Source organism: Heptranchias perlo, chromosome 44 (assembly GCF_035084215.1).
Source record: "Heptranchias perlo isolate sHepPer1 chromosome 44, sHepPer1.hap1, whole genome shotgun sequence".
Classification (NCBI taxonomy): domain Eukaryota; kingdom Metazoa; phylum Chordata; class Chondrichthyes; order Hexanchiformes; family Hexanchidae; genus Heptranchias; species Heptranchias perlo.
Window position 1 is genome coordinate 3,836,531 of NC_090368.1, and position 12,253 is coordinate 3,848,783.

At 47.8% G+C, this 12,253-nt stretch overlaps 1 protein-coding gene across 3 annotated transcripts in view; it reads right to left on the bottom strand.

The window, feature by feature from the left end:
* bnipl (BCL2 interacting protein like) overlaps nt 1-8,554 on the bottom strand; it is a 45,004-nt gene extending 36,450 nt beyond the window's left edge. Inside the window, exon 1 of one of the 3 annotated variants that reach the window (XM_067975925.1) lies at nt 6,788-8,554. In XM_067975925.1, the coding sequence (XP_067832026.1) occupies nt 6,788-6,876 (89 nt within the window). In that variant the 5' untranslated portion in view covers nt 6,877-8,554. The remainder of the gene's footprint in view (nt 1-6,787) is intronic. The other 2 variants (XM_067975926.1, XM_067975927.1) reach the window with 2 other exon arrangements.
* Between the last annotated feature and the right edge of the window lie 3,699 nt (nt 8,555-12,253).

Genomic DNA, 12,253 nt, shown 5'->3' on the forward strand with positions numbered 1-12,253 from the left:
TTACAAGACATGTTATATCCCTCTCACCTGGCTGCGAACACACCTGCTGTCAAAATCAGACGTGGAAGAGTCAATTCGCCTGCCGACACTCATTGGCTAGGCTCACGCTGGAAGAATGGACACTTGGGCAGGAGGGCAAACAGAGGCATGGAACCAGCATCGCAGTCAGAAGTTATCAGCTTTAGAAGAGGAGGGGTGGGGGGAAAGAAAACAGATGGCCAAAAGGACGGTAGATGAAATCGATATCAATATTCCTGCTTTTTCACAAGTTGCTGAGGTTTTTAAAAATCAACCGTGATTTTCTCAACATCAGTCAACAAATCTGGAAATAACTCACTGTGGAATTTCCTGACGCCTCCCGTCTGCAGGAAGCCCAGAAATCTAAGGGCTAACATCTTGCACACGCCTAGCCTGATGATTTGTTCAGCAACTAGTTGATTTGGCAACACTTGTGTAAAAACCATCGACAAGGAAGAAATATCAGGGTGATGCCTCCAGACTCGACTATTCCAATGCTCTCCTGGCCGGCCTCCCACCTTGCACCCATCCAAAACTCTGCTACCCCGTATCCTAACTCGCACCAAGTCCCGTTCACCCATCACCCCCTGTGCTTGCTGACCTGCAACGGTTCCCGGAATTCCCTCCCTAAACCTCTCTCTCCTCCTTTAAGACACTCCTTAAAACCTACCTCTTTGACCAAGCTTTTGATCACCTGTCCTAATATCTCCCTGTGTGGCTCAGTGTCAATTTTTGTTTGATAATCTCTCCTGTGAAACGCCTCAGGATGTTTTACAACAATGTTAAAGGTGCTGTATAAAAGGCAAGTTTTGTTGTGTTTACACATTCAGCTCGAACACTGCCCTTTGGATCCAGCCTTGGATCCATTCTGAGCTTAAATCAATTTATTGCTTACTCCTCCCCCCCCACCCCATTACTGTCCCGCTCCATCCGTCCGACACTCCCTCCGCTTGATGTGTGTCTGTGTGAGGTGGATATGAGCCAGCGTCAATCCATTTTCTAGCAGGCCACAATCTTGCTGTGCACAAATCGGCTGCCGCGTTTCCTACATAACAGGGACCGCACTTCAAAATTACTTCATCGGCTGTAAAGCGCTTTGGGACGTCCCGAGCCCATGAAAGGCGCTATATAAATGCAACTTCTTTTATTCACATCTTAAGAGCTAAAAAAATAAATAAAAAATGTAAGGATAAATCTGAAGATCTAGTTTATCGCTTACCTTGATCTAGCCAGGTAAATAATGAATAAACTACCCCCTACCATCGAATCACACAGCCCAAGTCAAATGAGTAGCTCGTAACATAGTCACTAGCAGTTGTGTTATTGAATAATGACTTTGTATAAATAGGGTCATTGAGAGCTACTCACATTGTCTCTCTCTGCCCTTCTCTCCTTTCCCGAAGGCAGTAATGGCAGCCCTTTATCACTGGTGCGTGACCCCGAAAAGTCAGTGTCGGTAGGCTGTTCCACAGTGGGAGGCGTCACCGCAGAGCCCCTGCTCTACTCTTATCCAACGTCCGCACAGAAGTGCTCCATGACGTTACACCGAGACGCACTGCCCCTTCCAGACTGTGCTCCCGAGTTAGTGGTCTTGCATTTGCTAATAAGAACAGTTGGGAACCGTTCCAGCATAAAGCAAGTTTTAAATGTTCTTTGTTTCCACACCCCCCCCCCCCCCCCCTCTCTGCACGCAGGAATCCTATTTGGAATTTGGGGTATATTAACAGGGTGGATCACATTTAGCCGAGAGTATTATATAAATAATAATTTTAAAATATCAAAGTATGACTCAATGGCACTCCTTAAATCGACATGCCAAGAGATACGTTCAGAATCGCAGGAACAGAATTCCTTCCCAACACACACTCGTCCCTTTCTGTCACTTTTTACTGCCTCATTCAAAGTGATGGGGCTGAGCCAGGACTGGAAGGACCAGGGGCCCCAGTTCCAACTATTGATTCAGACTGGGAATCCATTGCTGTACCATTATAGGTTGCTCCATGTCAAAAGCAACTTGCATTTATTCAGCACCTTTAACATAGTAAAAGGTCACAAGAGTGATTATCAGACAAAATTTTGACACCGAGCCACATACGGAGACATTAGGACAAGTTGGCCACAGAGGTAGGTTTTAAGGAGCTACTTCAAAGGAGAGAGAAGCACAGAGGATTAGGGAGGGCATTCCAGAGCTTAGGGCCTAGACAGCTGAAGGCACGGCCGCCAATGGTGGAGCGAAGGAAGTCAGAGGAACGTAGAGATCTCGGAGGGTTGTGGGGCTGGAGGAGGTTACAGAGATAGGGAGGGAGGGGGGATTTGAACAAACGGATGAGAATTTTAAAATCGAGGCGTTGCTGGACCGGGAGCCAATGTAGGTCAGTGATAGGTGAACGGGACTTGGTGCGAGTTGGGATACGGGCAGCAGAGTTTTGGATGAGCTGAAGTTTACGGAGGGTGGAAAGTGGGAGGCCGGCCTGCAGAGTATGGGAATAGACGAGTCTGGAGGTAACAAAAGCACGGATGAGGGTTTCAGCAGCAGATGCCCCTGAGGCAGGGGCAGAGACAGGCGATATTACAGAGGCATATATTACACATAACATTCTCCCTCCTACACTTGTTGAGGCGAGAGATGTGGGTGCTCAGAAATGGAATTCTTTCCTATTTCGGGCACCTAGTATCAAACTTCCTGGGCAGATATTACACAAGTTAGAGACTGAGTGGAGCTCCCTCTACTTCCCCCCCCGCCAACACATGCATCATCTCCAACCCAGCAGTGTGACATTCTTATATTTCTCACACCAATCAATAGGGGTTGCCAACTCTGGTTGGACATATTCCTGGAGGTTTCATCACATGACCTCCTGCCTGCAACCACACCACCCAATCAGTCTTCCCCCACCCACCCCATCTCCAATATCTATAAGAACATAAGAAATAGGAGCAGAAGGCCACACGGCCCCTCGAGCCTGCTCCGCCATTCAATAAGATCATGGTTGATCCTCAACCTCAACTCCACTTTCCCGCCCGATCCCCATATCCCTTGATTCCCCTAGAGTCCAAAAATCTATCTATCTCAGTCTTGAATATACTCAACGACTCAGCATCCACAGCCCTCTGGGGTAGAGAATTACAAAAATTCACAACCCTCTGGGTGAAGAAATTCCTCCTCATCTCAGTCTTAAATGGCCGACCCCTTATCCCGAGACTGTGTCCCCTAGTTCTAGACTCTCCAGCCAGGGGAAACAGCCTCTCAGCATTTACCCTGTCAAGCCTCCTCAGAATCTTATATATTTCAATGAGATCACCTCTTATTCTTCTAAACTCCGGAGAGTATAGGCCCATTCTACTCAACCTCTCCTCAGAGGACAACCCTCCTCATCCCAGGAATTAATCTAGTGAACCTTCATTGCACCGTCTCTAAGGCAATAATTAACAAAGAAATTTTAAAAAGAACCCAACTTTAAAAAAAAATTCCTCTATGATTCTTCTCCTGCGTGTTGTTCACAGCAGCGTTCAGGAGATTATACTTCAATTCCTAGAGACTCCAGGACAATTCTGTAGGGCTGGAAACCCTACTGGCCACCCAGGAGTGTGAGTAATATCGCACTGAGGGGCACTTTTGCCCAATAGGGGTTAGGTTGACAACATTCTTACAACACCCTTACTACATAAAATAAGCCAACGGCCAGAGATTTTCAACCCTTCAGCGTGGGCCGTGTTTGAACCCAGGTCCCAGAGATAAAAGGGCCTGTTGGAGGCAGTGAAAAATTGGCCCTCATGTCAACATTTAAGAATAGGTTAGGTTAGGTGGTTGACGGAAAGGGAAATAAAGGGATATAGGAACAAGGGCACAGGTGGAGGAGAAACACCAACTGGTTGGGTCGAACAGCCTGTTTCCGTGTTGTCACGTCGAACTTTACAGCACAGAAACTGGCCATTCGGCCCAATCGGCATTTATGCTCCACATGAGCCTCCTCCCACCCCCGTCAGCTATTCCCTTTCTCCCTCATGTACTTATCTAGCCTCCCCTTAAATGCATCTGTGCTAAATCGCCTCAACCACTCCACGTTGACACCACCAAGCGTTGTAATTTCTACATCCGCGTCTAGCCCACTGCACCAACCAGTCTGCCCAAAATCAACTCATACTAAAGCTCAGTTTGTGCACTCCCTCCGATGCCTCAGTTGGTAATGATGCTCCGGCCGTCATGAGTGTGGGGCAGGCTTGATGGACCAGCTGGTCTTTTCCTGCCCATCGATTTTGTATGTTCGTAATTGCACTTCCTAGTGAGGAACTGAGTTATACCAGCTACAAGGTATCACCAAATTCGACCTGTGCTCCATCCAGATGTGTTATCCTTGTTTTCAAATCCCTCCATGGCCTCGCCCCTCCCTATCTCTGTGACCTCCTCCAGCCCCACAACCCTCCGAGATCTCTGCACTCCTCTGCCTCTGGCCTCTTGCGTTCCTCCGGTTTAATCGCTCCACCATTGGCGGCCATGCCTTCAGCTGCCTCGGCCCTAAGCTCTGGAATTCCCTCCCTAAACCTCTCCGCCTTCAAGACACTCCTTAAAACCCACCTCACCTGTCCTAATATCTCCTTATGTGGCTCGGTGTCGAATTTTGTGTCGATTACGCTCCTGTGCTGCGCCTTGGGACATATTATTACGTTAAATGCAAGTTGTTGTTGATGGTCCAGAGAATGGTGATAGTGATCAAGTTTCGAGTTCCGGCTAACTCTATCAGTGGAATATGTGGACATCAGATGTGAGCAGGATCAGACTTGGCTGAGAAGCCCTATATGGAAGATCAGAAACTGTTTCCACTGGCAGGAGGGACACAAACCAGAGGACACAGATTTAAGATAATTGGCAAAAGGCCAGGGGGGAGATGAGGAGAATTTTTTTTTATACAAATGCAGTGAGTTATGATGATCTGGAACGCACTGCCTGAAAGGGCGGCGGAAGCAGTTTCACTAATAAGTTTTAAAAGGGAATTGGATAAATACTTGAATAGGAAAAATTTGCAGGGCTAAGGGGAAAGAGTGGGACTAAATTTTTAGCTCTTTCAAAGAGTCGGCACAGGCACGATGGGCTGAATGGCCTCCTTCTGCGCTCTATGATAATCAGGGGCTGTTATGTATCACCGAGAGATGGGCCTGAGGAGAGGACAGAGATAAACACTACAATATTTTAATCTAAAAACAGTTTACATGTATGTTAGTCTGAAATTGTGAAAAAGAAACTAGTCCTGAGAATACAGACTAGTAATGGGGAATAAATTAATTTAACTCACCTCGTCTCCATCAGAAATTAAACTCTTTCTGTAAATAAACTGGCTACAAAAACAAATAGCCTTTTTTCTTTAATGGAGTCAGGTTACGTTACTAGATGGGCCTCCTCCCATTTTCTATCCCTCTTCTTCTGAAGGTGTTGACCCTTGTTGGGGTTCACAGATACTGAGTGAGCTCTGGCACCTCACCCAGAGTGGCAGTGGGCTATTCGATTGTGGAGGGCATCACAGCCAAGCCCGATCCTCATCCAACATTCACGTACATTATCATCATTGGCACAACCACTGGGGGGGGGGGGGGGGGAGTTTGTTCCCCTAAAGTGGCATGGGTTATATCGCCCTCTCCAAATCCCAGCATTGCCCCTGATATCCCCAACTATCTGAACCTATCGCAGAGGTCACTGTATCAGCAGCAAGGACTCTGGCTGATTTCCCCCCTTGCTAATCCCCCCTGAGCTAACTGTACTATCCCCAACTCCCAGCACAGATATAGAGTCAAACCTGGGGTCTTCTAGTCTGTATTGCTCAGTGGGTGTCCGCTTTGGCTCAGTGGTTAATACTCTCGCTTCTGGGTCAGAATGTCCTGGGTTCAATCCCCACTCCAGAGACTTGTGCCCATAATCTAAACTGACGCTCCAGTGCAGTACTGAGGGAGCTCTGCACTGTTGGAGGCACCGTCTTTTGGATGAGACTTTAAACCTCTCAGGAGGACGTAATAGTTCCTACGGCTATCTTTCGAAGACGTGCAGGGGAGCTCTCCCAGGTGCCCTGGCCAATATTTATCCCTCAACCAACAGACAGATTATCTGGACATTTATCTCATTGCTGTTTGTGGGAGCTTGCTGTGCGCAAATTGGCTGCCACATTTCCCTACATTGCAACAGAGACTATACTTCTCAAAGTACTTAATTGGCTGTAAAGCGCTTTGGGGTGTCTTGAGGTTGTGAAATGCTCGATAGAAATGCAAGTTTTTCCTTTACCATACACGGGGCAGTGCAGCTACCCAGTGAGCAAGGGGGCAGCTGACAGGCCATATGTTCATCAGAGGGGAACACACAAAACTTCATAGGGAGACAATGGCCCTTTAAGAAGCTTTGGGAGGCCCGGACAGCAGGCGAACTGTATAATAACCGAGGCTTCCTGTACATGGAATCACCAAAACGGGAAACACACAAACTAAGTACAAAAAGTTTATTTTTAAAATTAGTTTTATAAAAGATATCAGGGGAAAAAATGACAACGCAGCAAGTAAATTATTTGAATCCGCCAATTCGAAGGAATAAGGTAGAAATAAATAGTTTAATAATTAATGTGAGGAGACGGCCAGCGGGGCCAATAACAGGGGGAAGGGGGGAATTGAACCACAAACTGCTCCTGCTCCCCACCTGACGTGTCAATTTCAGCTCGAAACTTTCCCATTTAAGCAGAGGAAAAAGTTGATTTCTCTCTTCCCCCGCCCCCTCCTCTTTCCCCGCACTCACCTCCCATTCTGCTCCGCTGTGTCTCCCTTCCCTTTGTGGACTTTCTCCTGTCGCTCTTCAGAGTTGCTTCCCATCAGTTGCGAACTCATGACATTTGTTACAAACTTATTTAAACAAAAGTTGTTCCTACTCCGGACGAGCCTCGTTTATTTTGATTCCCTCTCTCGGCAATATTTTTTTTCCCTCTCTCGCTCTCCTCTCCCCACCACTTCCTCTTCCCCTTGCCCTCCCCCAGTGACGAGAGATCAGAATGGGAAAAAAACCAGATTGTCAGCATATCCCCTTTTTTCTCCGTCACCTTATTGACCAACGCGTTTATCAAAGCAGCTGTGGCCGGGTCCTAGCGCCGTCGGGATTCATCCAGATAGGGGTGCCTATTACACATAAGTGGTTTACTCTGCGGAGGAAAGCTCCTCCTTCCTTGCAAATATCGATACACCCTCAGGGACAACCCACCACGTCCTAATTTCCCTAAAAGCAGTCTCGGTCGACCAAAGGAGAGCAGTGCTTTAATTGTAGACAACCTCTGAATGACTATGGGTTCAAGACCTGAGCACAAAATCCAGGCTGACACTCCCAGTGCCAGTACTGAGGGAGCGCTGCCCTGTCGGAGGTGCCGTCTTTCGGATGAGACGTTAAACCGAGACCCCGTCTGCCCCCTCCCAGGTGGATGTAAAAGATCCCACGGCCGCTATTTCGAGGAAGATCAGTGTCCTGGGGCCAATATTTATCCCTCAACCAACATCACTGAAACAGATTATCAGGTCATTCCTCTCCTCACTCGACACCCACGCACTTTCCAGCAGGGGTCACTGGATAACAATCAGGAGTATCAGGCTAATTTTTTTTCCTTCCTAGCTCGCCGAGGCCAACAACAACCTTTGCTGAAATCAGCTATTTCAGACCAGGGATCGAAGTTCATGTACTTTTATAATTATATCTCCTCCCCTCTCGAAGGTGCTGACTCTTTGCTCCTTTTCCATGGACACCAATCACATCCTCTGGTATCTCACACCAGTTGGCTATTTGACCACAGTGGGCATCACAACTCAGCATGGCTCTTTCCTCACTCAGCATCCGCACGATCGCACGCACCTTCCAGTAGCGGTCGCCGTATAACAAGTAGGAGCAGGAACTCTGATCGACTCCTGCTTCCTTAACCCAAGTACTTTTAACCACTTAATAAAGGCGTAGGAAGCAGTTCAGTTATCCTGTCTGCACATCCCTACCAGCACTCAACCAACTGAGAAATAAGTTTAAAAGAATCGGACTGACAATAAAGTGATCATAAAATCATACAGCGCAGAAGGAGGCCATTCGGCCCATCGTGCCTGGTCTTTGAAAGAGCTGTCCGATTAGTTCCACTCCCCTGCTCTTTCCCCTGTAGCCCTGCAAATGTTTCCTTTTCAAGTATTTATCTAATTCCCTTTTGAAAGTTACCATTGAATTTGCTTCCACCGCCCTTTCAGGCAGCGCATTCCAGATCATAACAACTCGCTGCGTAAAAAATCTCCTCTCTGGTTCTTTTGCCAATTATTTTAAAACTGTCTCCTCTGGTTACCGACCCTCCTGCCACTGGAAACAGTTTCTCCCTACCTACTCTATTAAAACCCTCAAAAGAACACCTCTATTAAATCTCCCCTTAACTTGCTCTGCTCTAAGGAAAACAATCCCAGGTTCTCTAGTCTCTGCACATAACTGAAATCCCTCATCCCTGGTATCATTCTAGTGGCGTGTAATGATTCTCTGCAAAGCAATGACCGGAGACTAACTGGGACTGGCACAGTTGTGATTATGTTCCTGTTTATATCTGTGGTTCAGGGTGTGTGCAGTGACGTAATTCAAAAAAAATCCATGCAATCTGTTCTGCTTTTGTTTTATTTTGCAGCGATTCCCCTCCCTGCCACCTCCGTGCTCAATGATAGCAACTCGGAACAGGCTGGGGCTGAGGGGGTGACCTGAGAGAGGTCTTTAAAATGACGAAAGGGTTCGATAGGGTAGACGTAGAGAAGATGGTTCCAGTTCTGGGGGAAACCAAAACAAGGGGTCATAAATACAAGATAGTCACTAATAAATCCAATAAGGAATTCAGGAGAAACTTCTTTACCCAAGGAGTGGTTAGAATGTGCAACTCGCCACCACAAGGAGTAGTTAAAGCAAATAGCATAGATGCATTTAAGGGGAAGCTAGATAAACAAATGAGGGAGAAAGGAATATGCTGATAGGGTGAGATGAAGAGGGGCGGGAGGAGACTCGTGTGGAGCATAAACACCAGCACAGACCAGTTGGGCCGAATGGCCAGTTTCTGTGCTGTAAATTCTATGTAATTCTGTGAAATGGAACACCCCCCCACACTCTTTGTTTCCAGCATCATCAACACTTACTCCCAGTGACCCCCCCTCCGGGGACCAGAATTGAGAAGGGGGCAAAACAAAAACAAACACGGGCTTCCTGCTTCTTGTGCAGCTCCTGTTGGGTGTGTGAATTGGACACCAGGAATCGCAACAACAACAACTTGCATTTATATAGCGCCTTTAACGTAGTAAAATGTCCCGAAGCGCTTTACAGGAGCGATTATCAAACAAAAATTTGACACCGAGCCACGTGAGATGTTAGGACAGGTGACCAAAAGTTTGGTCAAATAGGTAGGTTTTAAGGAGTGTCCTAAAGGAGGAGAAAGAAGTAGAGAGATGGAGAGGTTTAGGGAGTGAATTCCAGAGCTTAGGACCCGGGCAGCTGAAGGCACGGCCGCCAACGGTGGAGCGATTAAAATCGGGGATGCGCAAGAGGCCAGAATTGGAGGAGAGCAGAGATGTCGGAGAGTTGTGGGGCTGGAGGAGGTTACAGAGATAGGGAGGGGGGCGAGGGCCATGGAGGGATTTGAAAACAAGGATGAGAATTTTAAAATCGAGGTGTTGGCGGTCCGGGAGCCAATGTGGGTCAGCGAGCACAGGGGGTGATAGATGAACGGGTCTCTGTGCGAGTTAGGATACAGGGCAGCAGAGATTTGGATGAGCTCCAGTTTACAGAGGGTGGGAGATGGGAGGCGGGCCAGGAGAGCATTGGAATAGTCGAGTCTGGAGGTAACAAAGGCACGGATGAGGGTTTCAGCAGCAGATGAGCTGAGGCAGGGGGTGGAGATGGGAGATGTCACAGAGGTGGAAGTAGGCAGTCTTGGTGATGGCGATGTGCGAGCGGTAGCTCATCTCAGAGTCAAATAGGTTGCGGTTGCGGTTACGGACGGTCTGGTTCAGCCAAGACAAGATCCACTTGCAACACCCTAACTAAGGTGAGCTAATCCAGCACTGACCAGACTTCAACCTGGGATGTGTCTCAAGCACCATACCGGGTGCATTTATAAACTGACCTAAGAAAGAACAAACTTGCAATTATACAGCACCTTTCACAACCTCAGGACGTCTCAAAGTGCTTTACAGTCAATTAAGTATTTTTTCTGTTGCTAGGTAGGAAACATGGCAGTCAATTTGCACACAGCAAGGTCCCACATACAACGTGATATATGACCAGATAATCTGTTTGAGTGATGTTGGTTGAGGAATAAGTATTGGGGAGAACTCCCCTGCCCTTCTTTGAAGAGTGCCCACAGGATCTTTTACACGTATCTGACACACGGGGCCTCGGTTTAACGTCTCATCCAAAAGACGGCACCTCCGACAGTGCAGTGCTCCCGCAGCACTGCACTGGGAGTGTCAGCCTGGATTTTGTGCTCATGTCTCTGGAGTGAGACTTAAACCCATGACCTTCTGATTCAGCGGCAAGAGAGCTACCCACAGAGTGGGATTTTATCTGCAGTATCATAACTCAAGCCAACCTTGTCCTGCCCCCGGTTGATTCTGAATTTGTCTCCTTTTAATAACTTTCCCTTAGCGGCTTTAAACAAAGGGAAATTTGATCTGGTGTTTGTTATTGCCAACTCCCACAGTTTCCCAACTGGTGGAATTAACAGATTATCTCAGTTTGATTTTACATACCTTAAACTTTACACTATGTACCACCAAAGTGCAATGTGGTGTTAATTCCTCTGGCCAAGTGTGAATTAAAAAATTAAGCAACGATTTTCCTTGGCCCCCACCCCCCCCCCCCCCAACCTCCAAAACAAAAAATTGTGAAGAGTGTCCCTGGAATATTTTAAAATTCTGGAGTGCCACGACTGTCGGAACAAGGTTGAAAGTGATCCAGAGGAAAATGGGGACAGTCGGGAAGTATACTGCAAACTGTGCACTGGGTGGCTGGCAAATGAGGTTGCCAACTCTGGCTGGATGCGTTCCTGGAGGTTTCATCACAAGCTCCTCCCTCGAACTGCCCCGCCCCTGTGCTCCCCGCCATTGGTCGCCCAACATGTCCATCCTCGCAGCGCTCAGCCAATCGGAGAGCGAACACATTCTTCATTAGCCGATTGGATGATTCGTGATTTGTCAAACAGCCTTTTCTTTCCGAACTCCAACACTTTTATAACCAATAAACAAAAGTGTTGAAAGAATTTTTTTTTTTAAATGCACCCGATGATTTTTCTCCTGGATTTTTGCTCCCTGCAGCGTCCTGGAGATTAATCTTCAACTCCCAGAGACTCCAGGACAATCCTGGAGGGTTGGCAACCCTAGTGGCAAAGAGCCAAAAGCACAGGGGCAGATTTTGACGGCCAAGTGGCCTCTTGTGTAGGGTGAGGGCATTAATTAAATTTACTGTCCAGGCTCGTATGAAGAATGGCCATTTAGGCTGGAGATATTTGAAGGGGCCTGGGTCTGATGGAACATAGGATGAGTCACCACTTTTGGCCAAGTGCACGGTGGCGGGAGGAAGAGGAAAAAATATGTTCTGCGCACAGCCAGATTCTTCACGTACTGTTCCTTCACGGCACACAAGCGGCAATTTCCTGAATTTGGTTCCTCAGCTATTCCCACTCTTCCTGTTTGGCATTTTTATACAAGTCTGCAGCCAAAATCCAGCTCACTCACTGCAGGGAGGCACCCCCCCTTCCTCCAGCTACGCAGCCTCACTTGTAATGTGGAACATGCTGCCCTCTGCTGTCTAATTTTAATCAGTGCTTGAAGACGCTCAGGGTCTGTCTTGGGGCGGGCGGGGGGGGGGGGGGGGGGGTCAGCCCCAAGACTCTGCCCTCCATAATCGGGCTGCCTGCACATTTCAGGGGATGTGGGCGTCCCTGCCAAGGCCGGCATTTATTACCCAGCCCTAGTGGCCCCTTGAGAAGGTGGTGGTGGGCCTCGTTCTTGAACCAAAGGCTTTCACCCAGCACCAAACGTCTGCCAAGGGTGCCAGGTCTTATGAGGAATGGTTTATACCAACTAAAACCAGCCTGTAACTTTCCCACTCGACACGGCTCAGCACCACACCAGACTAGGCTGGGGAGATTTGACTAAATTGAGAAACCAGAGTTAAACTCAGCTACCAACAGAGTTGTAAAGAAAGCAACACCTAGGCAGGATA